The 23,115-nt window shown below is 46.3% G+C and overlaps 1 protein-coding gene across 1 annotated transcript in view; it reads right to left on the reverse strand.

Annotated features, from left to right (window-relative positions):
* PTPRM (protein tyrosine phosphatase receptor type M) overlaps nt 1-23,115 on the reverse strand; it is a 750,850-nt gene that overhangs the window by 21,513 nt on the left and 706,222 nt on the right. The window contains exons 23-28 of the mRNA XM_089894939.1: nt 13,037-13,153; nt 8,038-8,192; nt 7,667-7,802; nt 5,743-5,892; nt 4,875-5,048; nt 3,750-3,881 (exon numbers count right to left, since the gene is read on the reverse strand). Coding sequence (XP_089751065.1) covers nt 3,750-3,881; nt 4,875-5,048; nt 5,743-5,892; nt 7,667-7,802; nt 8,038-8,192; nt 13,037-13,153 — 864 coding nt within the window. The remainder of the gene's footprint in view (nt 1-3,749; nt 3,882-4,874; nt 5,049-5,742; nt 5,893-7,666; nt 7,803-8,037; nt 8,193-13,036; nt 13,154-23,115) is intronic.

Genomic DNA, 23,115 nt, shown 5'->3' on the forward strand with positions numbered 1-23,115 from the left:
TAAGAACAGGGCTGTTTTGTGATAAGATACTGATAACAGTGTAGGGTTGCATTTTCATGCTCTGGTCCAAACCCTCCCAGCTCACATCTAGGAAACCTGGTGTAATAAGAGTAACTGCTCTGCTGTTTTTACCTGGAGGTGGCTTTAATTAAAGACACAATTTCCTAGAGTCTCAAACTCCAGGTATTGGTGATACTGGGAAACTAGGACTTTTGCAAGAATGTGATGCATGTGACATGAGGGTAGAGGGCGGGGTGCTGGGCAGGGTGGCTGATGAGGGAGGGGATTTCATTTACTGCTGCCCACAGAAACACTGAACTTGGAGATAGGTGAGAAACCCCCCTGGTCTGTTCTCCCAAACCTTTTCGAAAGCCTGAAGACCTTATTTAAGGCATTTAAAGTCTGCAGTGAAACTTCTTTGGGGACTTGGCATGCAGTGATGTTTTGGGAGCAGCATTTAACGTTTCTCTTTCTGATTTACCTGAGGGACAAGTGGCTGGGGGGAGGGGCAAGAGGGAACTACTTCATTATTCTACGATCTGCCTCTTTTTGGGCCAAGAGCAGATGAAGAACATCTCATTTTAAGCAGAATGATGTACCACGAAGGGAGAACCTACCACTTGAAATTCCTTTTACTGATGACTTTTATTTTCCAAAGGATCTGAAATCTCATCATCAAAAGTTACAACAGTTGATTTACATCCAAGATTGTAAGATAGTTTTCAGTGGGTCAACGGAAGCCATCTCTCTCCCTCTATTACAGAAGTTAAAGGTTTGGATTTCATGATCAAGAATGAAAGTAGAGTAACTAAGTGTCCTTTTTACATTAGCTAAGTCTATAGTATTTTAGAAATTACATTTATTATTTAAAAATAATGCTTTCGGGCTTCCCTGATGGCACAGTGGTTGAGAGTCCGCCTGCCGATGCAGGGGACACGGGTTCGTGCCCCGGTCCGGGAAGATCCCACATGCCGCGGAGCGGCTGGGCCCGTGAGCCATGGCCGCTGAGCCTGCGCATCCGGAGCCTGTGCTCCGCAACGGGAGAGGCCACAACAGTGAGAGGCCCGCGTACCGCAAAAAAAATAAATAAATAAAAATAATACTTCCACGAAATTTTTCCTTCTTCACCAGTGCTTCCTGGTGACGTTATAAAATTGCCTTGTCAAAAGATAGCCTGCTGAAGTTTTATCTTCTTTTTGATACCCGAAGGTACCCACTGTTAAAATTAACAGGTGTATGATGGGAAGCTGAGCTGGTCATAAAAGCTCAAACACGCACATTTGAACCGTTCTGCCCATTTTCTCCTGACTGAGCCAGCTTTGCTCTCTGTTTACTCTCTCACTTCAGGCCCTGATCTAAAGCTTGTCACTTACACCAGAGAAAAAGGAACTGCCCGGGCTGGTGCTTGGCTCCTGGCACACGGCATTCTGCATTCTGCCCAAGGAAACCGTGTGGAAAATGGCTTAAATAGTGCATAACATGTCCATGAACCAGACCTATAAATACTTAAAGTAGTTGAGGGCTATTCTTGTGCAATTGCAAAGACTTTCGGTTCAAATGCTCCGTTCAGTGTTCTCTAAAAGGCTGAATCCCAGGAGCATGTTTTCTCTGACTCTGTCTGCTGAATGGAACTGGGGCTTCTCTGTCTCTCCTACCAGGTGTGAGTCCAGACAGTTTGGGGTTAGAATGCAGCTTTAGAATTCAAACACTGTCATTCACAAAGAACATGTGAAAATCACTGATGTCTGGTTCACTAATGATAAAAAAATAGTGTATCACTACATTTCAGGATTCACATTAGGGGAAAAACAACGATTCTGAAGAGGGAACCGTCGCTTATACTCTGTCTACGACTAAGGACTCTTGAATGAGTGAAATTTAACCCATGGCATTGTGAGTTAGAAAATCAGGATCCTTGGTCCTACTTCTAGTTGTGTCTTTGAAGTCCCCCCAGCTGTGATGTCTGCTTGTCTTCATCAATGGTTGCCATCTATCCTTTGGAGAAGAATCACTGGGGAAGTCTCCTGAAATATTTAAGGTTCTTAAGTAAAAAGGACTAGATGAGGGCAAGGACTATCATTATTATTTCATTAACTAGTCTTCAGGCTAGAGCCATAACAAGATAACGTAGTGCCTCAAACATAATTAAAAACATTACAGGGGCTTCCCTGGTGGCGCAGTGGTTGAGAGTCCGCCTGCCGATGCAGGGGACACGGGTTCGTGCCCCGGTCCGGGAAGATCCCACATGCCGCGGAGCGGCTGGGCCCGTGAGCCATGGCCGCTGAGCCTGCGCGTCCGGAGCCCGTGCTCCGCAACGGGAGAGGCCACAACGGTGAGAGGCCCGCGTACCGCAAAAACAAAAACAAAACAAAACAAAACAAAAACATTACAGAATTGAAGTGAAGGTCCATGGGATATATGGCAGATTGATGACAATCAAATGGATTTTAGGAAGGAAAAATCTCGTCCAGTTTGGATGCTGCAATACTTCAGACTTTTTTTTTTTTTAAGGGATTTGTGTCTATGAGATAGAAAATTAATTCGGTTCCAGAGCAAGTTTATTCTTACAACACGCCAAGTTCAAACTACTTAACAAGGGCCTCCATCACAGCAGGTCAGCCCTCAATTGGAATAGCCGGGCCCTAAGGCAATACATCCAGCTCCCAGGGTCCCTGTGCTCACGCTGTCCTGACAAGTCCCTTAAAAAAATGCTTCTCACTCCATTACTAACACTGAGTCACCACCACCCAGGTCTCTGCCTTTTCATGTTTACGAAGAAGAGCTATGAAAAAGCCCCATTGATCATTCTGACTTTTTCTTATCTTCACGTCCCAGTTTTATTTCTTTTTAATATCGTTACCAAAGAGTTGACAAAGTAATTGCTGTCCCTTAGAATGGCTTGTCGGCCTGCACTGCCACCCCCTCCATGACGACCGCCACCTGAGGGCTCCAAGTGGGCCATGCCAGGAGGCGCACAGATGCTCCAAGACGGGATCTGGGACTGTGTCAGAGGCTGACGGCCTTTCTTCACAGTCCTGGTCTGCTTGCTCTGCGACCTTCACGCTCTGGTTCAGCTCTGACTCTGCCCGTTACCTTGTATCTCCCTCTGGTCACTATTTCTTTTCCTTTTTTTAAAAAAAATTAATTTATTTTATTTATTTTTGGCTGCGTTGGGTCTTCATTGCTGCGCGCTGGCTTTCTCTAGTTGCGGTGAGCAGGGACTACTCTTCGTTGATGTGCACAGGCTTCTCATTGCGGTGGCTTCTCTTGTTGTGGAGCACGGGCTCTAGGCACACAGGCTTCAGTAGTTGTGGCTCATGGGCTCAGTAGTTGTGGCTCGTGGGCTCTAGAGCGCAGGTTCGGTAGTTGTGGCACACGGGCTTAGTTGCTCTGCGGCATGTGGGACCAGGGTTCAAACCCATGTCCCCTGCATTGGCAGGTGGATTCTTAACCACCACGCCACCAGGGAAGCCCATCTGGTCACTATTTCTATCCCTCGGTAACAGCCCAGTTTCTGACCCTGTCTCGCCCTGTCACTCCCACCATCTCTTTTGGTTTCAGACTATTTTCTGCGCCCACCCCTAATCCCATCTGGTTTTTAACACCGGTTTTTAGCATCTCCGGTTCTCCGTCCTTGCCTGGCGTTTGTGACCTGCCAACGGGGGACTGAACTTCTCCATGTGCAAACAAAGCAAACACAGATTTGACCCCGGGCACGGGCCCTGATGGCCATAAATCTTGAGTCTCACCTGGGCCGGATCCACATCATTCAGCATAACTACAGACGTGCAGTGATAATCCAGGACCAGCCTCCAGAAGTCTTTCACTGTGTTTGGCAAAGGATGCTGGGTGACTATAAAAGCCGAGGGCTGTTTATAGCTCTGCAAACACAAACAAGAAAGATCCAAATATACCCAGGAAAATGTAACAGGAGGAAGCTAAGTTATTTTGTACACATGGGAGTTTGTGACATAAAACACTGAATGTATTTAACAATTGTTGAATTCTATCACCATTGTCAATGCCAAAACAGACCAAATATAGAGTCATCTGCAGAATAATAATGATAAAATAATCTCACTTTGATACTAAGAAAACTTAATCAGTATTTCATATTTTTTTGGTATTTCTGGTAGAAAGGCAATGTTGGCCCTATACATAACTATTTTAATGGAGAAAATTTAACTTTACTTTAGAATATGTATAATTAAAATAGTTCTGTTTTTCCTAAAATCTGTTTGCTTGTCATTTAAATGTGTGATGGTGTTACTTATTCCTGCCATCAAAGGACACACATACTTTTTACAGCTCTGCAGAGCTTCAAACAAGTTTAAATGCGCTTTTACTGATAGCACACCAATAGAATTAAAATTTCCATATTAGCACTGAAAATACCCGTTCACTTTGCCCATCAATTGAACAGCAAATGTTCATTCAGTTAGAAGTAAACAGACAGACAGGAGGTAATGAGTTGTGTACTATCTGTGCTGACAGGCAATTTTCCCCCCATGTTAATTACCGCCCAAATGAGGAGGAATGGCAACTAAAATAATGCTGCAAAAACCATATTATCCCACTTTGCTGCTTTCGTGACTTAATAGCTGTCTCTTGCTCTCCGGCCAGGAGGTTAAAAATTGAAGCTCAGAGAGTAACCGAGACACCTTTCATTTATCAATCGCCTGGACTGGGGCTCTCAGAGAGACTAAGAACATTGGTCCTCACACAGAAACAGATACGGAATCTGAAATGCACTTTGTTGCAAATACGGTTTACATCTTAAAAAAAAACAAGGGCAGAGGAGTCAGGAGATAACACAGGCACTGTCCCTGGAGGACCATCCCCCCACACCCTGCCTAGGGGGCGAGAGGGCTCACGTCCATGAGGGCGGCGTTGATGTAGTTGCTGCTCTCGCCATCGAGGGTGATGAGGAAAGGCAGGCAGCGGTCGGGGGGCAGGATGTCCATGCAGCGGTTCTTCTCGTGGTTCCGGGGCAGAAGCGCGATGCTGCAGTCCTCCACGCGCAGGGTCGGTGTCACCATGTTCAGGGTCTAGAGGACAGAAGACACACACTTGGGAAGAGAACCCGTCTCAGACCTCGGGAGACCCACGTTTCCTGCAGCTGATGTCCCCCTCCTCCCCGAACCCCACTGACACAGTTGGATTTTTATTTCTCTTTACGCTCCTTGGACTTGGTCCACAGACAGTGCCCATCAGACATAAGGACCACCGTGGGTGTGCAGGATTACGTGCCGTCGAGTCCGACTAGGGCTGGACATCTGGGCGCTTGGGGGTAAGAGGCTGGTGGAGATTGGCCGAGTCAGGTGCATTTACACCCAACGTGAATATGAGGAACTGCACGAAGAACTCTTGCCCGGCAAGCACCCTGAATGTACATTGCTTGGTCCAGCTGCACCTGTGTTACACTGTGGGACAGTGTGGTGTCTGCCTGCTAAGGGGGGGCCTGGCTCTGCTAGACCAGTGGTTCTCAACGTGGGGACACTGGCAAGGTCTGCACATGATCTGGTTGTCAGAACCGTGTGGTGGAGGCCTCTTGGCATCCAGTGGGTAGGGGCCAGGGATGCAGCTAAACATCCCCCATGGCAATGGATGATCGAGTCCCCAGCGTCAACAGTGCCGAGGCTAAGAAACCCTGTGTTGGCTCAAGGGTTCAGGAGCCGACTCTGAGATCCTTCTTAAGGAGCAAGGTCACAGCCGGCCACCTGTCCCTTTAGCACGACTTACCCGGAATTCCTCTTTAATCTGGCTTGAATTTGTCTGTGGATCCAGCTTGTTCATGTCATAATAGAGAGACCTGACTTGGGAAGCAGGGACCGAGGTGTCCCCACAAAGACAGGCTTCCAGGATGGCATCGTGGATGAACACGTACTGCTCCTGGCGAAGCAGACGGGACTCGTTAGTAGTAGAGAAACCAAGGTAACCAGAAAGAACTAGAGAAGGAGGGAACGCAGCCCCACACAGACAGGAAAACAGAACAATGGTCCACCCATCACAGACGACGCCCTCCCACCAGAGAGAAAGCAGGGGAGAGGACCTGACCGCTAGGAGGGGCTTATTCCAGGACCAGTAATCCTGTTCCCTAACGGGACGGCGGGCACATTGGTGACTGGCCACGTGTGGCGTACAGTATAGTGGGAGGAAGAGATAAACAGGGGCTCAATGCAGAAGCCGTAAACAGATCGATGAAAACCACTCAGACGCTGATAAATCCCAGAGCAAGCACTGTCATGTGGGAGTGACTGGAGCTACACTGTCTCTGCAATTCTGATCCCACGAGTTTGGAACTCAGTATTTCAGATGAGGAAATAGCAGAATCTTACCTACATATAATGAAAAGAGGAATGTGCTAACCAAATTAATAGTGCAAAGAAAGGTCCAGGGAAACTTGACATCACTATGAAAAATCAACAGTTCTGAGCACTTAGAGCTACTTACTTTGAAACATTAATTAATGCGATGATTACGAAAGTCCTTATGTGTCCAGGGAAGAGCTCTCGTGTGTACGTATAAGCCTGCAGTTTAAAAACCAACCCTCTAATTCTGAATTCGCCCTGGCTTTCCCGACAGTTAATTAGTAAAGTGTTAGCATATTTATTATTGCTCTCCAATTACATGAAATGCAAAAGAGGCCCATTACTTTTTACTTTAATTTCTATAAATAACTTGAATTCTTAATTCTCGAAAACAGCCCAGTCCTATTAAACAACACCTCAGAAATGGATTGAGTGAGAAAAAGGGGATGTGGTGACATTTGATCAGCTGTTAAGTACATTGAAAATACATTATGATCATTATTATCTTTAAAACAAAAACTCTGTTCTAAAGAAAAAAGACCATGGAAGCAGCATTTACAGTTTCTGTTATTCTTCTCTGTTAGTTAAAAAATGAAATTAGGTTTCCCAGTGGCTTTTGTAAACTTTAATGCACAACCTAAATGTAAGGGAGTCTTATTCTACTTCATGAATCATTTTCCAGGTGGTGGGTGTAATGCCTACTTAAAAGGATCAAATAGTAGTAAAAATGTAAATTTCCTAGGAGCAGGATGGAATACTTTTTCTCAAATACTTAAAGTCCTGATACACCTTGAGTTCTAACTTATAGAAGTACTATATAACTATATAGAACTTATATAAGTTCTAACTTATAGAGCACTTCCAGAAAATGGGCGAATTCCCATGATACCAGGCCACTGGACGGAATTTTTAAGGACAGTAGGAAGAGAACGAAATGCACAGAGATTACCCTTAAAGGTTACTTGGCAAATGCCTGGCTATTCTCAGGAGTGGTCTCGCTCTGGTTACCAGCTAGTTTAAAAGACACAGTAAAAAGAAATGGTATTGAATCCCCGAATGCTTAAACGTAGAGCCTTGACTGGACCCTGGACACAGAAGTAAGGGGAAAGTTAGGCTCAGATTCTGTTACCTGGGAGACTCGTGGCCTTTTCTGTGTGTTTATGAAAGAAAAAGAAAAGGAAAGAAGGAGGGAGGGAGGGAAAGAAGGATGGCCAGGTGCTTCACTTTTTCTCCTGGGGGTTCTGAAGACAGAACTGCTGGCTCTTCTCTCCCCTTGCCCTGGGAGGTGAGGTGGAGGGCGGGCACCGGGGTCAGAGCCCGAGGGAGGGCAGGCGGGCGGTCGGGAGCTGCTGTACCTCGGTCTGCACCATGTTCACCCTCCGAGACCGCAGCTCCCGGACGCAGTTGTAGATGTCCACCACCCCTTCTCTCTCGGCCATGTCCAGCATGATGTCGATGACAATGAAACAGCCGGTCCTCCCTGCACCGGCGCTGCACAGAGAGAGGGCTCAGTCAGTGGAGGAGAAAGGACTTCTGCGCTCCTGCTTCCGCTTAGATTTTTATTGCGGTGAAACTCACATAACACGCAATGACCATCGTAAAGTGCACAACTCAGTGGCACCTGGCACCTTCGCATCCATCAAGTTTCCAAACGTTTCCATCACCCCAAGGAGACCCGCACCCACTGCTCCCCGTGCTTCCTTTTGGAGCCTCGGGCCCCCCTCACCTGCAGTGCACCACCAATGGGCCTGCGTTGGGCGGGCTCTTGGATTTCACCTGCCGGACGAATCCTAGCAGCCCGGTGGCGTGGTAGGGGACGCCGTGGTCCGGCCAGCCCGTGAAGTGAAACTGTCTGATCTCGCGTATTTCATGAACACCTCGCTGCCAGGGGTCGGTCAGCACAGCGCAGGAAGAGAACAAAGGAGAACAAACGGTGAGGGGCCAGGAGGGTGCCAAGGACCCCTAAGCAGTCAGGGAGCCCCGGGGCTGGGAAAGTGAGCTGCTGGGAAGACGGTCATTCTTAGGTGCAATACGCGCTTTGAAAGCCTCCTCACAGGGAGGAAGATGTTCGTGGGGGTGAAAGGGGAGGGGATGTTTGGGGAAAACGCTAATTAACAGGTGAAGTGGCAGCAAATGGGTGTGTCGCTGGGATTCCTTGAGGCTTCTTTCTACACCTGTTAACTCAGGCTCTGTTAACAGTCTGTGTGTCACTTAGATCCTACGGTGTGAGGAGCGAGCCCACAGAGGACGCACAGAACGGGGACGGGAAGGAACTAAGGGGTATCTGTGCGCTCAAGACCAGCTGCTGAGATGCAGACCCCTGGTGAGCTCTTCTGTGTTCTGGTGCTGTTTGCACCAGGCACTCGGGCTGTGCACACGCTGAGGATGTGCAGAAAGGCCACTGGAAGAAGGACCACTTTCCAACCGGACAGCACAGAGAACCACTTTTCACTGGCAACTCAAGTTTGTTAGGTTTCTCTCTTTAATTGGGGTAAACATTTAATCCATTCATCTGATCACCAACAGTCAGACGCAAACGCAATGCTTCAGGCCTGACTCCAGGGGCTGGGGCTGCAGAGACATGGAGATGGTGTCTCCTGCCTTCAGCGGTCAGCCTGTGGGAAACGGGCATGTCGAGATTATAAACCATGGAAATCCAGAGGTATTTTTGCTGGAATTCTATGTTAGGCCAGTAACCTGAAGAGAGAGGGTGGTCCGCCACAGAACCGAAGGGAAGGCACAAGGAAACAGACTTCAAGTGTTTTTAATTTTTTTAACATTTCCTCTTGTTTTGAGAATAACTAAGTTGATTTATATCCATCTTTTTTTTTTCTTTTTCTCACTATGAGCCTATGTATTAAGACTGTGTTTCAAAACAGGAGTCTATTTTTTTTTTTTTTTGTGGTACGCGGGCCTCTCACTGCTGTGGCCTCTCCCATCGCGGAGCACAGGCTCCGGATGCGCAGGCTCAGCGGCCACGGCTCACGGGTCCAGCCGCTCCGCGGCACGTGGGATCCTCCCAGACCGGGGCACGAACCCGTGTCCCCTGCATCGGCAGGCGGACTCTCAACCACTGCGCCACCAGGGAAGCCCAGGAGTCTACTTCGAAAACAACAATTACTTCCAGAATCAAGGCTGGAGGTAACCTGAGATCAGACTTGACTTTCCCCCTTCTCTCTTTCTAGCACCGCTCCCTGGACACCACTTCTCCATTGGCCCTGGGCTGGGTTTTATCATCTTAACATTGAACACCCAGGAACCTTGTCACTTTCACCAGCAGCTGCTGTTCACGCAGAGGTAGCCAGGAAGAAATTCGGAATTTTCATGTGCTTCGAAAGACTAGAAGAGGCAAACAACGATAGGTTTTAAAATTAAGACTTGTTTGCCATCAGGGCATTCATTTGTCTTGGTTTAATAACCCACAAGTGCTGAAGCTTTATTTCTCTTTGAAAATCATGCTATTCTTTAGTGGGGTTGAAGCATTAAGGAATTAAGCCGTCAGGGAGTCACAAAGGAAAATGAACATTGTCATCTGCTAAATATGCTCTGTGACCCCAGAGCAAGATTACTGGTGGTTAGGAGCCCACACTTTCTATCACTGAAACCACGGTAACATTTGGCTAAAGCCTCCATCAGAAGACACATGGTGAGCCTCTAAACCCCTGAGAGCTCCCCTGGCTTTACACAGGACGACAGGGCAGGGCAGGGGTGGTCCCAGGAAGTGGGAAAGCCTATAATAAAGATTCATTCATTCCAAAGAGGACAAAAGGGCATTTATGTCTCCCGTACACTGTTGTTTTTAATTTTAATTTTTTGAGCACTTCCCTTTCTAGCTTTGCTAGATTTCAGAGCCAGCATCCCCAGAACCTGAACTCCATCCAACACGGGCTGGGCGCCCAACTGATCTAAGACTCGTTTTCTCAGCAGGGTAAATGTCAGTGTCTGGGATGCAGCAAACCTTTTCCCAAAATAAACCTCCACCCTCTAATGTGTTCACTACTGACAAGATGAGCAACGGAACTGGCTTCTGAGTCGCCTCTCACTCTTGTTCATGGACGTGGCAGTTTCTTTCTTCACTGTTTTGTAATACAGGGGGGGAAAATCATAGATGTGATCAGTGATCACAGTCCAAAATATTTCCCAACTGGATATCAAGTATATCTTTTGTTCATTTTTCATTAACAAGATTTAATGCTAAATAAATGAGTATCGTATTATACGTAATAAGTATTAATGCTATATGTTGGGTTGGCCAAAAAGTTCGTTCGGGCTTTCCCGTAACATCTTCCGGGACGAACCCGAAAGGACTTTTTGGCCAGCCCAGTAAAAGCGAGGTATGCATTTCCTTTTCCTTGTAATAGCTGGGAAGGAAGACCCCCCACGACAAACACTAGTGCTTAGCCCAGAGCGGGCGCTTGATAAATATGTGTGGATGGATGAATCCCTAGGCACATGCTCTGTCTTGCAGATTCAGGACCATATCCCTGCCTCTCTGAGCCCCAGGCACCTCCTAGGCAGAGAGAACTTGGTGTCCATCGCCGGCTTCCTTTCTGCCAGCTGTGGCAGGGGTAGAGTCACCTAGATCCACAGAAACTTTTCAGCTGTCTTCCTCCTGCCATGATGGGCACTTTGTTATTTAAAAGCTGTTCAGCTTTTGGAGTCACCAGCTACAGGGGAAAGGAAGGATGACCGTCCCATGCAAAACAGAAACTGACCAGTTTCAGGCTACAAACCTGCCTGCTTGTTTGCAGAACGGAGCCCAAACCCATTTTTCACCTTTAGGTCCCCTGATGCGAATACTCTCAAAATAGAATCCGAATTGGAGGACTCTCAAAGTATACACTTCACTTGGCTGTTTTATTTTTTTTTTAAGTTTCCTTTCTAATGAGGAAGTTTAAAACCTACAAGAAGTGCTCCACAGACGTACTAATGATTTGTTTTCCTCAGAGATTCCAATTGCCCCGTTAGAAAATCCGGCAACATGTCATTTTGATTTCCCCAAACGCTCTAACAAGCTCCTCATGCTTTCCTTCCTCCCACTACCTCTTTGCTGCTCGCCTGAGGACTAAATAACTGGGTATTTCAGGAACATTTCTGTGCAGCTGGGGATGTAGCCGAGAACACCAAGAGGTTAAAAAAAGGCTAAAAAGACAAACAAATCCTTCCTTTAGCCACAGAGATGCATTTTCAGCTTATTAGAGAGCTGACTATTGTTCAAAGAACTCTATGTTTAAGTGACGGCTTTTGGATGCTTTTTTTTGTTTTAAAGAAGAAAATATTCTGGGTCTTTTATCACTATCTTTTTCAATGCAGTTATTCATGAGGGCTCTTGCCAAGAGCCATACAAAAATCCTCCATATGTTTTTTTTTTTTTTCCCCCAATCCTGCCTAAGAAGGGAAAAACCCGACATCAAAGTGTGAGGTTCAGAACTTGAAGAATTGAGTCAGCCAGAACTCCACGTTGTTTGAAGTCTCTAAGCCTCCTGCCTGCTTATTAAAAAAGACAGGCTGAGGGAAAAAAAAAAAAAAGCTAAATAGTTTGAGAAACAGATTAAAATAAATGAAAGTCTCTTCAGCCTTGTGATTGTATGACAAATAGGGATTTGAAAACCAGGAGAGGTAGTTGAAAAAATCAGGGTAAATGAGCCAGTAAGCAAACGCTGCAATTTCCTCATTTCCTAAAACTGGTCTTGTTAATCCAGAAAGTGCATTGAGATGCAGTGAGAAGTAGGGGGGAGGGCTGGGAGCCAACCGCCCTGGTCCACTTACAACCCGGGGCCTGCAAGGGCACCCGCCACTGGTAAATTCATGCCGGCATCGCCACATCCAGTGTAAGGCTCAGCCGTGGACAGAAGCCGGGGGACCTCAGAGACAAAACCGTGGGTCCCCTTCTTCGAAGGCAAGGTGAGGACAGGAAGGCAGAGCGTTTGCCAGCCACATCACCTCCACTACCCCCCACAGCCTACCTGTGACACTTCTCTGGATGGACTGCAGTTTGCTTCGCTTCCGGCCCCTCCCTATGTCAGCAGAAAGAGGGGGAGTAAGGAGATTCCCCGTTACGCCCTGTGGAGAAGGCACAGAGCAGCAGTCCCATCCATGCATGTGGGATGAGGCCGTGGGACAGAGCACAGCATTCAGGACCCCACGCCCGCAGGGCCCGAGGGCTGAAACCAGCATGGGAGTGAATGGATGGAAGCGCTGGTTCATGCAAGAGCGTCCCAGGTCTACTTATGTGTGTTTCCAGGTAGAAGCTTCCACCTGGAAAATCCATCAGTCCATATTAAACCATAGGCTGGAAAAGCCTCAAGGAGGTGGAGGGGATCCAGGAGGAGTTAGGACCTGTGTCTCCACACCGATACGAACTCAACACTGGGAAACCCAAATGGACATACAGCATGAAGGACATTTATTGAACTGCCTCTGAACAAGGACAGAGAGATGAGCTGAACAATATCAATCAGGTTAAAAAGAAAAAGGAAGTAGACAGATAGGTGTATCTTTTGGTTTAGTTGCAAAACACAGATTTTCATGAAATGGGAATGATTTGCTTCAAAGACAGAACTGAGCTATTACAGAATCACAGGGCAAGATGCAATCTTGAGAAATCACTGGATAGAGCCTACCTGCATTCAGGCGTGACCACGTATGAATTATCCCAGATAACTTAATGAGGCTGGTATCACTAATGTCTGACCAAAGCTTTTCAAAGCAGTGTGAAAACTTACCTTTTCAACAGCAAATGTTCTTATCACATATTCTGCCAGTAGCTCTGTTTCTATTAGGGTGACTTTAATGTCTTTGTAGATCTCTGTGTCATCTGGCCAGTATTTGCAGCATTTGACCTTTAGAAAACACAAAGGAAATGAAGATTTAGGGTTTTTTTTTGGAGTTCTCCAAATGACGGGTCACAGTACAATTTATAGGATACAATTTGCACACAAAATCAGTACAGCTTAACCTTTATTTTTTTAGATCACCTATATATTTTTTTCTCTCCCCAGAATAAAACACAATTTGAGTTATGGGAGGAATAAAACCTAGGAAAATGGTCTAAAGTTAACAAATTGTATTTATGCTACAAACATCTCAGTTACAGTAACCATTCATTTCCTGTCTATCTCTACTCAGGAATGGCCTGGAAAAATAAACTATAAAAGTTAGCTTGCAGTATTTTAGCTCCTCTGAACTTTAAATTTCTTCTAGTTTCAGGAACTGATCGAACATTTTTGAGGAGGACTGAGCAGGAAATCAGAGCCCAAAGTAAAGATTAGAGGTTTTTTTTTTTTTTCCTGAAGAAGGTAGTAGCTATGTGTTTTCCTCAAGTTAGAATTACAGATTCATTTTAGTATAAGTAAATTCAATACACAAAACCCGGTGAACTCCCTATGTTAATGACTAAGATTTCCTCAGTCACCCAGGCACAAAACCTGGCAATCCTTCTCCAAAACCCAACCAACGGCCAAGTCTAAGAAGCTTTTGAAATATCTCTCAAATATGTTTTCCAAAGTTTTATTCCCTCCGCCACCATCTTCAGGCTCTGGTAACTTCCTGCATCCCCTCCACACCAGTAGCTGCAAAAACCCTTCCAAGTGCGATCCCAATGGCACTGACTTGCTCTGCTCAGTAAACATCCATTTCCAACCACTGCCCGTGAAATTAAGTAGAAATTAACTTCGGCCTGGCAGGTAAAGATCTTTTTTGTATTTGGATACAATTAGCATCTTCATCCTTTTTTTTTTTTTTTTCACTGCTCTCCTTTCTAACCACATATATTTTATGTTCAGAGACAAGCGGTTTGCCTGATCCCCAAGCAGACCTCATGGTCCAGACTCCTACACATACCATTCCTTCTGTTCAGGATGCTCTCCTCCCACTCAGATATTTTATCTAGCTGAACATTTTATCCATTCTTCAAAGAATATCTCAAATGCCACACCCCTTCAAAGTCTTTTCTCCATGGATGCTCTCTGTTGGTGCTCTGCTAAGATGTGCCAGATCTGCTAGTATGACACCCTTCTGACACCACGTTATACCTGCTTATTACCTGCCAGCATGCAAAGGGCTTTCAATTGCTTATTTCTGCACAACCAGCAAATCCGGTATGTGTCCCACACACAGAAAATATGCAATAGGTACATGTAAAACTGAATTTCATGGAGACAAGCATAGGATCATCGTAGGAAGGACAATCCCAGGTTGGGAAAATTTACAAAAAGAAATATGGACTGGGGTGGCCTTTCCCAGAACGCCAAACACCTTGGTACACCCGGGTTTCTGGTGTGGTGCAGGCTGGTTGTTACCTTAGCTGCTTCCTCATGAAACTTTCTGGCGGCCAATTCAGTGCCGTTCTAGATAAGCCTTATCACCTTTACTTGGGAAGATGTAAGCCAGAAACATCAGGAATTGGAGATACAGTGCAGCACAAGACAAAGATGGTCCCTTGGGGGCTTCCCTGGTGGTGCAGTGGTTAAGAATCTGCCTGCCAATGCAGGGGACACGGGTTCGAGCCCTGGTCTGGGAAGATCCCAAATGCCGCAGAGCAACTGGGCTCGTGAGCCACAACTACTGAGCCTGCATGTCTGGAGCCTGTGCTCCGCAACAAGAGAAGCCGCGATAGTGAGAGGCCCACGCACTGCAATGAAGAGTGGCCCCCGCTCGCTGCAACTAGAGAAAGCCCTCACACAGAAACAAAGACCCAATGCAGCCAAAAATAAATAAAAAAAAAAAAAAACCAAAAAAAAAAAACGATGGTCCCTGCCCTCATTAAATTTTTAGCTTCCTTAGGGAATCTTTTTTTTCCCCCTCATGGGAACATTATCTGTGACTTTATAAAGGATAATCATTTATAAATATTTTGACTTATCCATATTTCAAAGATTTATATCATGGATACCTGTGCCAGATCTAAAATATTCCAGAATAACAGAGATCTATAATTTCTCCAGTTCTTTTCCTAGATGTAAAGTGAGTCTGAGCAGATCATGCATATTTGTGATGTCTAATTTGATAACAACCCTAATTTCACTCATACAATGTCTAATTACTTTCACAATGGTAATTAACAAAGATGCTTATATGGCACGTACCAAAGTCTCCTCTATTTTAGGGGACTTGCTTTTACCTTTTTGTGACTTCAATCATGCAAGCAGAGGGTTGTGGATAGATACAAAACTACGAATAGAGTATATACATGCACTTTTAAAATTAAACAATTCTCAGGAATTCCCTGGCAGTCCAGTGGTTAGGATTCCGCGCTTCCACTGCAGGGGGCACGGGGTTCCATCCCTGGTTGGGGAACTATGATCCCGCATACCACGCGGCCGAAAAGAAAAATTAAACAATTCTCAATGGAATGAACACATAAGTCAAAAATCTGTGTATTTCTCCAAAAATTACAAAGTTAACCTACGTTAACTAGGTATACCTTGTCTAATAAAAGTGTCTTATTAGAATGTGATTGCTGTAGGACATAGTGTATAGTCACCTATTCTTCTCTTTTAGAGTCTTTACCCTCCCCATCCCCAAAGTTTCAGTAACTACGGGTGTGGAGGCTTCAATGCCTGGGAGTTAGGGAAGCCAAAAGCCTCTGCAATGTACCAAAGGCTTAGAGCTTCTCTTGGGTACTGTTCTTCCAGTTCCCTTGGGCCAGCTCGGTTCCCAGGGATCTTGACCCTGCCGGGCCCTCCCGCCGGCTCTGCCATCCCCCAACCTCCCGGGTGCAGCTGGGCGCCCCCTGGCGGTGGCGGCAGAAAGCGCCTTCCAGGTGCAGGGGTCGCCAGGGGGTGGCCACATCTAGCTCCCCAGGCTGGCTGCACGTTACTGTGACCTTCGGGGCACCTTGATGTCTCTGTAGCAGTGGTTCTCAAACTTCAGCAGGCGTCAGACAATCCTGGAGGCCTGTGACAAGTGCTGGGCCCCACCCCAGAGTTTCTGATCAGTAGGTCTGGATATGTGTGGTTCCAGAATTTGCATTTAGGACAAGCTCCCAGGTGATGCTGCTGGTCTGCGGACCACACTTTGAGAAGCAAGGATGTAGACGACAGCCTGACTACAGAGGCTGGCTCTCTCCTTAAGGCTGCGGTGAGCCTGGGTGAGTCACTCAGGTTTGCTTAATCTCAGGTCCTTCATCTGCAGGGGGTGGTTTTTATTCTATCTCAGAGGGCTCTAAGGTTAAGGCAGGGGTTTCCAAATTCGCATGTTAGAATCATCTGGGGGGGGTATTAAATTCCAAAGCCTCAGCCACACTCCAGGCCAATTAAATCATCATTTTTAATGCAAATCGAAACCACAATGAGGTATCACCTCACACTGGTCAGAATGGCCACCGTCAAAAAATCTACAAACAATAAATGCTGGAGGGGGTGTGGAGAAAAGGGAACTCTCCTACACTGTTGGTGGGAATGTAAACTGGGACAGCCACTATGGAGAACAGTATGGAGGTTCCTTAAAAAACTAGAGTTGCCATATGATCTAGCAATCCCACTCCTGGGCATAGATCCGGAGAAAACCATAATTTGAAAAGATACATGCTCCCCAATGTTCATTGCAGCACTATTTACAATAGCCAAGGCCAGAAAGCAACCTAAGTGTCCATCAACAGATGAATGGATAAAGAAGATGTGGTACTTATATACAATGGAATATTACTCAGCCATAAAAAGAACAAAATAACACCATTTGCAGTGACATGGATGGACCTAGAGATTGTCGTACTGAGTGAAGTCAGACAGAGAAAGACAAATACCATACGATATCACTTATATGTGGAATCTAAAAAAATGGCACAAATGAACTTATTTACAAAACAGAAATAAAGTCACAAACATAGAAAACAAACTTATGGTTACCGGGGGTAAGGCGGGGAGGGATAAATTGGGAGATTGGGATTGACATATACACACTACTATATATAAATAGATAACTAATAAGGACCTACTGTATAGCACAGGGAACACTACTCGATACTCTGTAATGGCCTATGTGGGAAAAGAATCTAAAAAAGAGTGGATACATGTATATGTATAACTGATTCACTTTGCTGTATACCTGAAACTAACACAACATTGTAAATCAATTATACTCCAATAAAAATTAATTTAAAAAATCATAATTTCTGGGTAAGACACGGGCATCCGTAATTTCTTATAGCCCCCAGGCGACTCCAAAGTGCAGATGTGTTTGGGACCCACTGGACTGAGTGATAACATCTGCCCTAGAGCAGGTTCACTGTGAGTATCCCCCCCAACCAATGGAAATTCTTCATTTTTTTATGGTGATAGTTTTGTGGTGATCTGGACTGGAGGTGAGCACAGGCAGTCAGAGGGCACAGATCCCCCTGAATGCCTGAAGAGGTGAAGCTGGGTTTCCTGGTGCAGGGAGAGGGGAGAGCGGAGTGTTGAGTGCTGTGCCAGCTCTCTGCTGGGGAAACATGTGCAGAAGCCAAGGAAATTCCGGTGTGTTCTCTGTCCCTCTTTCCTGCACACCTATTCGGGGCACTGGTGGGCAAGTCCACTCTCTCACCAGGGGGTTTGATTAACGCCCAACAGAAACTAGGAAAGGGTGTCCTGACTTGCGGAGGAGAATCACATCCAGTAGAGCCGTGAGGAGCCACAGAGACAGTTTCCAAACAGTTTCCTTTTCCAGATCATCACGAATGCCAGACATAGACTTTCACGCTTGGATTTTGCTTTGGAATCACTGGGTTCTTGCAACTGTGGCCTCACCAGCGGCTGGCCTGAGGGGAGAACCAGCAGGGGCCAGGGCCGGTCTCCTTCCCCTTCATTCTCTCCCTGGCTTGTGTCCTGAAAGGAGGAAACGAAAGGTCGGCCCAGGGACCAAGAGTGACACCCCAGGGGATGAGCTGGATGGTGGCGGTGGAGAAGCTGTGGACAGGCTCCAAGCACAGGGGTCTTTGGAGGAGGAAGTTGAGGGTCAATTATGCTTCCTTCAGTCTCGCCAGGCCCAGCTTCAGGAACAGATACCGAATAGGAAGGCTTGAAATGACTTTAGCTGCCTGGCCTCTTGGCGTGAGTGAGGGTATGAGGGGGAGAGGGGCAGGAAGAACAGAAGCACACGCTGAAAGCATCCTTCTTCTGTATACCTGATCACAGATGGCTAGGTTTCCCTGGATGCTCCTGTATCACCAACTCTCTGGTTGGCAGGAAGGGGGCTGGGGTAGAACGTGAAGGTCTGCTTCTGTGCTCTGTGCCTGGGCCCAAGGACTCATTTTGCTAAGAAGCCCATGATCATGAAGGGTTAAGAGATTAAATGTCAGCCCTTCAACTGCGGGTACCACTGCACCATCTAATAGACACAACCGACAAGGAGGTGGAAGGCAGGAAAAAGACAAAGGCACTGGTACAAGTTTTGGTTTGTCAAAGGGTTTTCAGCAGACTCTTTCTTTTTCTGAAAGGAGACATCGGAAGAGACAGTGACCACAGTTCTATTAATAGCTGAGTGCGGCTTTGTGGAGCCGCTGGTTGGCAAGAGCAAAAACACTGCTGGGAAGCACAGTGACCATAAAGGGCCCCAGCCAAGAGCAGCTGCTAACGAGGCTTCCAAGAGAACAGATCTATTGCTACATTTTTTTTTTTTTTTTTAACAGAACTCTCACAGCAATGAAAACATTCACTCATCTAAATATCCTGAAAATGCGGATTGCTTTGGTCCCAGCATGATGAAGTAAGACAGATGTGCACTGGCTTTTATCTTGTTAACTTGTGGTGTTACAGCCGGTGACGCGTATCCTCTGAGCCTCAGTGTTCTCGTGCATAATATGGGATAATAGCACTGATTTTTTTTTAAGGGAGATTTTGAAGAGTAAGTGACACAGTCTATATAAAAGTTCTGCATAAGTACCTGGCTTATTGTAGGTTCCTAGCTCCTCCCTTCCAAACCTGCTTCATCTGGGCCCTGGGGCCTCCTTTGGGCAATATCCTTGAAGGCTGTTTCAAAACTGGCATGAAGTCAGGAACTGCTGGAGGTCTGGATAGTGTGAATTTGGAGGAATCACTTCATGGCACCAGCAAATCCCTCTTTCTCACCTTCAGGCTCCTGCCTAAAGTTCCCCCCACAGGGCTTCTGGTTTTCTATGTGGTCTTCCAATAGCATCTATTAATTAATGGACACATAATACTTATAATATGCACAAGGTCATATCCATATCCGTCACATTTGTTTTCATCTGCTGTAAAGAAACATGTGGCCTGAAGCCTCCTGTGGAATTCTAAGTGTCATCTTGCAGAACTCCCGAGAAATGTCTTGCTGCTTTTCTCTCTGACCGCACATGGATGACAAGGGTCCTACCCAGGTAGGTCACAGAGCATCAGCCCTTTGAAGAAACACGTTTACCCAGGCTGCTTGTTCCCCACCTTATTCAATAGACTGGCCTTGACTTTTAGCCATTCCCTAAATTTAAGTCGTCCTGCTAATAGAGGGAGATTTGCCACCATTGAGGACAATGAAAATGTGTGTCACACAGTCTAAAGATGATTCTGAAAGAAGACATTCAGAAATCTTTTGAGCAATGACAACATTATGACAACATATATATTATATATACATATTATATATACACATATATATTATATACAATATACATATATGTGTATATATATCATATATTATATATAACATATATAATATAATATACACATACATGTGTATACATAATACATACATACACATCTATATATTATATATACATACATATATATATACATCTCCTGAGGTCCATCAGAGGGGACATTTCTTAGAGAGATATCTGACGTATCTTTGAGAAGAAGGTTCCGTATTTTCTCTCAATGGCAGTCTCCCCATGTATCAGGGTAACAATTTAGATCAGCAGGACTGCAGTCCTCTAAAGTTTTTTAACTGTTGTCTCTGTGTGGGTCACAGAGCCATCCAGCCTAGACCATATGGGGGTCACCATCATTCCAGTCCTAGAATGATCTGACTACTTGCCCCTCACACTAATTCTGTGGGGCACGAATTATCCCTATTTATATCCATCATCTGAAGTGGGGAGGCTGAGGCAGACTGGGGAGCTTTGAGGGCTCCCCACCACGGCTGCAGTGTCGCGATGCCTCTGTCTGTGCTCAGGGCAGCGGTGTCCAGACTGTCCTCCCGTCCAGACAGCCCCAAAGGCCATGATGAGCAGAGACTAGGCCCGGCACGGCTGGGGCACTGAGAGGAGAGAGGAATGAGTCTAACGCTGGTGAAGAGGCTGGTGTGGAAATAACCGACCTGACCCAGGGCAGAAGGAGGCAGCTCAGCGGTCACAGCACATCCCCCAGAGCCACGCTGTCCGGGTTCAAAGCGTGGCCCCACTAATGAGCTGTGTGACCTCAGGCACGTCACTTAACCTCTCAGTGCCTCCATTTTTCGGTTGTAAGATGGGGATAATAATAATGGTTTTAGAAAGATTAACTACATTCTTGCTTGTAAAGCTCTTAGATCATGCTTGGCAGCAGTAAAATTAGCAAAACCAAAACTGCTATTGGAAGGTAGAAAGAAGAACGTTAAATCTAAAGGAAGAGACCCAAAGCTTCACAAGGGAGACCACGTGACAGATGAGACCAGAAAGATGAAGCGCAGGTTCCCAGGGTGGTGGAAGGGGGGAGGGCACTGTGGATTGACGAAGTTGGCGGGGGGCATCTCCGGGAGTAGTCCCGAGTCCCTGATGGGGGGACGGGCTGGAGGGATGGGATTCTCCCGACCTCAGTAGGAGACAGTCCCTGTTGCATGATTTCCAGCTGCTTCTGACACTATCCTGGTGGACCTTCCTGGTGCTGTGTTTTAAAATAAGAGGAACAGTCTTGGGGTAGAAAGTGTGTGTTCGAAAAGTGGGGGGGCACGCAGGACATGGATTTCTGTACGACCCACATTTGTAAAGGGCACTCGTTCCTTTTTGTGAGTGTACACAACCCCTGGAACCACCGTGCGGCTCTGTGCAGCCGAGCCAGCTGCCCTGCCAGCTGGGCTGCTAGGTGCCAAGGACACACTGGATGCTGGGATGTGTGTGTGTGAGTGTATGGGTGTGGGCTGGGAGCAGTCGATCGCCTGGGTATGTGTGTCAGGCACCTCTGTTACCAGCTGCTGAGCAGACGCTGCACACCACGACGGATACACCTGTGGCTCCTTAGAGCAGGTGAGCTCAGGGACTGTGCCTTCCACATCCCCCAGGTTTCCAGGATGTGACCTCTCTGGCTTAGTTAGTTACAGACCTGGAAATGTTCTTTAAACGCCACACACACAGACACACACACAGGCGGACATTCTTCTTGGTAGGGGGTAACATTTTACTTTTAAGGACCACTGATAAAGAAGGTTCTCTTAAAAACTCGCATTTAGTGATGGCGCAGCGTGGTGTGGCAGGAGAGGCCTGGTGGGCACGCAGGAGGGCTCGAGGCTGATTCTAGCTGTGTGACCTTGTGCAGGTCACAGACCCTTTTTGGTCCTCAGCACCCTATGTGCAAAAAAAGAGGACAGTAGACCACATGGCTATTAAAATTATTCCAGGTCTGGGAAATCGATTTCATGACTCTAGAATGAGGTTCTTTGGAAGCCATATAGCTTAGTGCGCAGGAGGGAGGTTCTGCAGTTCCAGTCACAGGCTGCCAGTTACTAGCTGCATGACCTTGGAGTAATTTCTTAACCTCTGGAAGCTTCAGTGTATTATCTGAGAAGTGGAGATAACAACAGCGCTCACATCACAGAGTCACTGCGAGGTCTGAAGACCCATCGCATCAGAGAATGTCCACTGGCTGCCATCTTTGCTTCATGTCAGCATCTCTATTACTAAGAAGGGAACAGCTCACGGTGTAGAGCACCAGGTGCTCTACTGATTATAAGAGCTCACACTTGATGGTCTCTACCAGGATGGGAGAGACAATGAACTTGAGTTTCAGAAACACGAATCTGGGCTAAATCCCTTGAGGTAGTCTGAGGTGCAGACTTGTCCCAGTTAATCTTTTGCGGGGAGGTAAATGGCTCCAGGGGTCAGAAGCAAAAAAGAGGAACTTAGAAAAGGCCCCGGCCTCCCTGGGTCTCAATATCCTCACCTGTTCTGTAACCCTCTCCCCTAGATTATCACAGGAACTGCTAAACACAGCAAAGACGTCGAAGAATATAGTGACACAAATAGATGGCCTGCTTAATTGTTGACTGAACCTCATATAAATAGTCCTGGGTTTGGGATGTATGTGATTCAACCAGTTGAATGGATTAAAACTCCTACAAATTCACTCTTGATATTGGATTCTCCACCCAACAACATGAGAAAAGAATCTATCTTTGGTGAGGTGATGACTGTACCATCCTTTTCTAGAACAAAGACTTCTCTGTCTGTCCAGGATTTTCAGTGATAAGGTTCTGTTTCTATTTCAAAAGTAGACAGTCTGAAGCTAAAAGAGGTGAACCCAATGTCGGCTTTTGAAATATCTATTTCCTCCCATACTCTTCATATTTATTCCCTTCTATGGGCTAATTCTCCACTACATGTCACGGTTCCCTTCAGCTCTTTCCTTTCAGACTCTATCTCTTTTTACTTCCCAGTGAGTAATCCAGTGGAATCCCTACTAGTTAACTCATCTCCTGGCTATGAGGTCAGTCCACTTCTGTAATCCAGCAGCACCTCTGCAATTTTCAAATAATTACCCAAATGCATATTCCTTAATCCTGAGGTTTACAGGATGAGGAAGCAATGTAGTCCACACCTCCTTGTCAGGTGTGAAGGGGGTTCTTTGGTTGGATTTTATATCAGAGAAGTGTCCAGAGTTGTCCCACGTTCTCATTGCTGGAAACC

The sequence above is a fragment of the Delphinapterus leucas genome, chromosome 14 (assembly GCF_059928025.1).
Source record: "Delphinapterus leucas isolate spDelLeu-1000000601 "Yukka" chromosome 14, BTC_Dleu_Yukka2, whole genome shotgun sequence".
Classification (NCBI taxonomy): domain Eukaryota; kingdom Metazoa; phylum Chordata; class Mammalia; order Artiodactyla; family Monodontidae; genus Delphinapterus; species Delphinapterus leucas.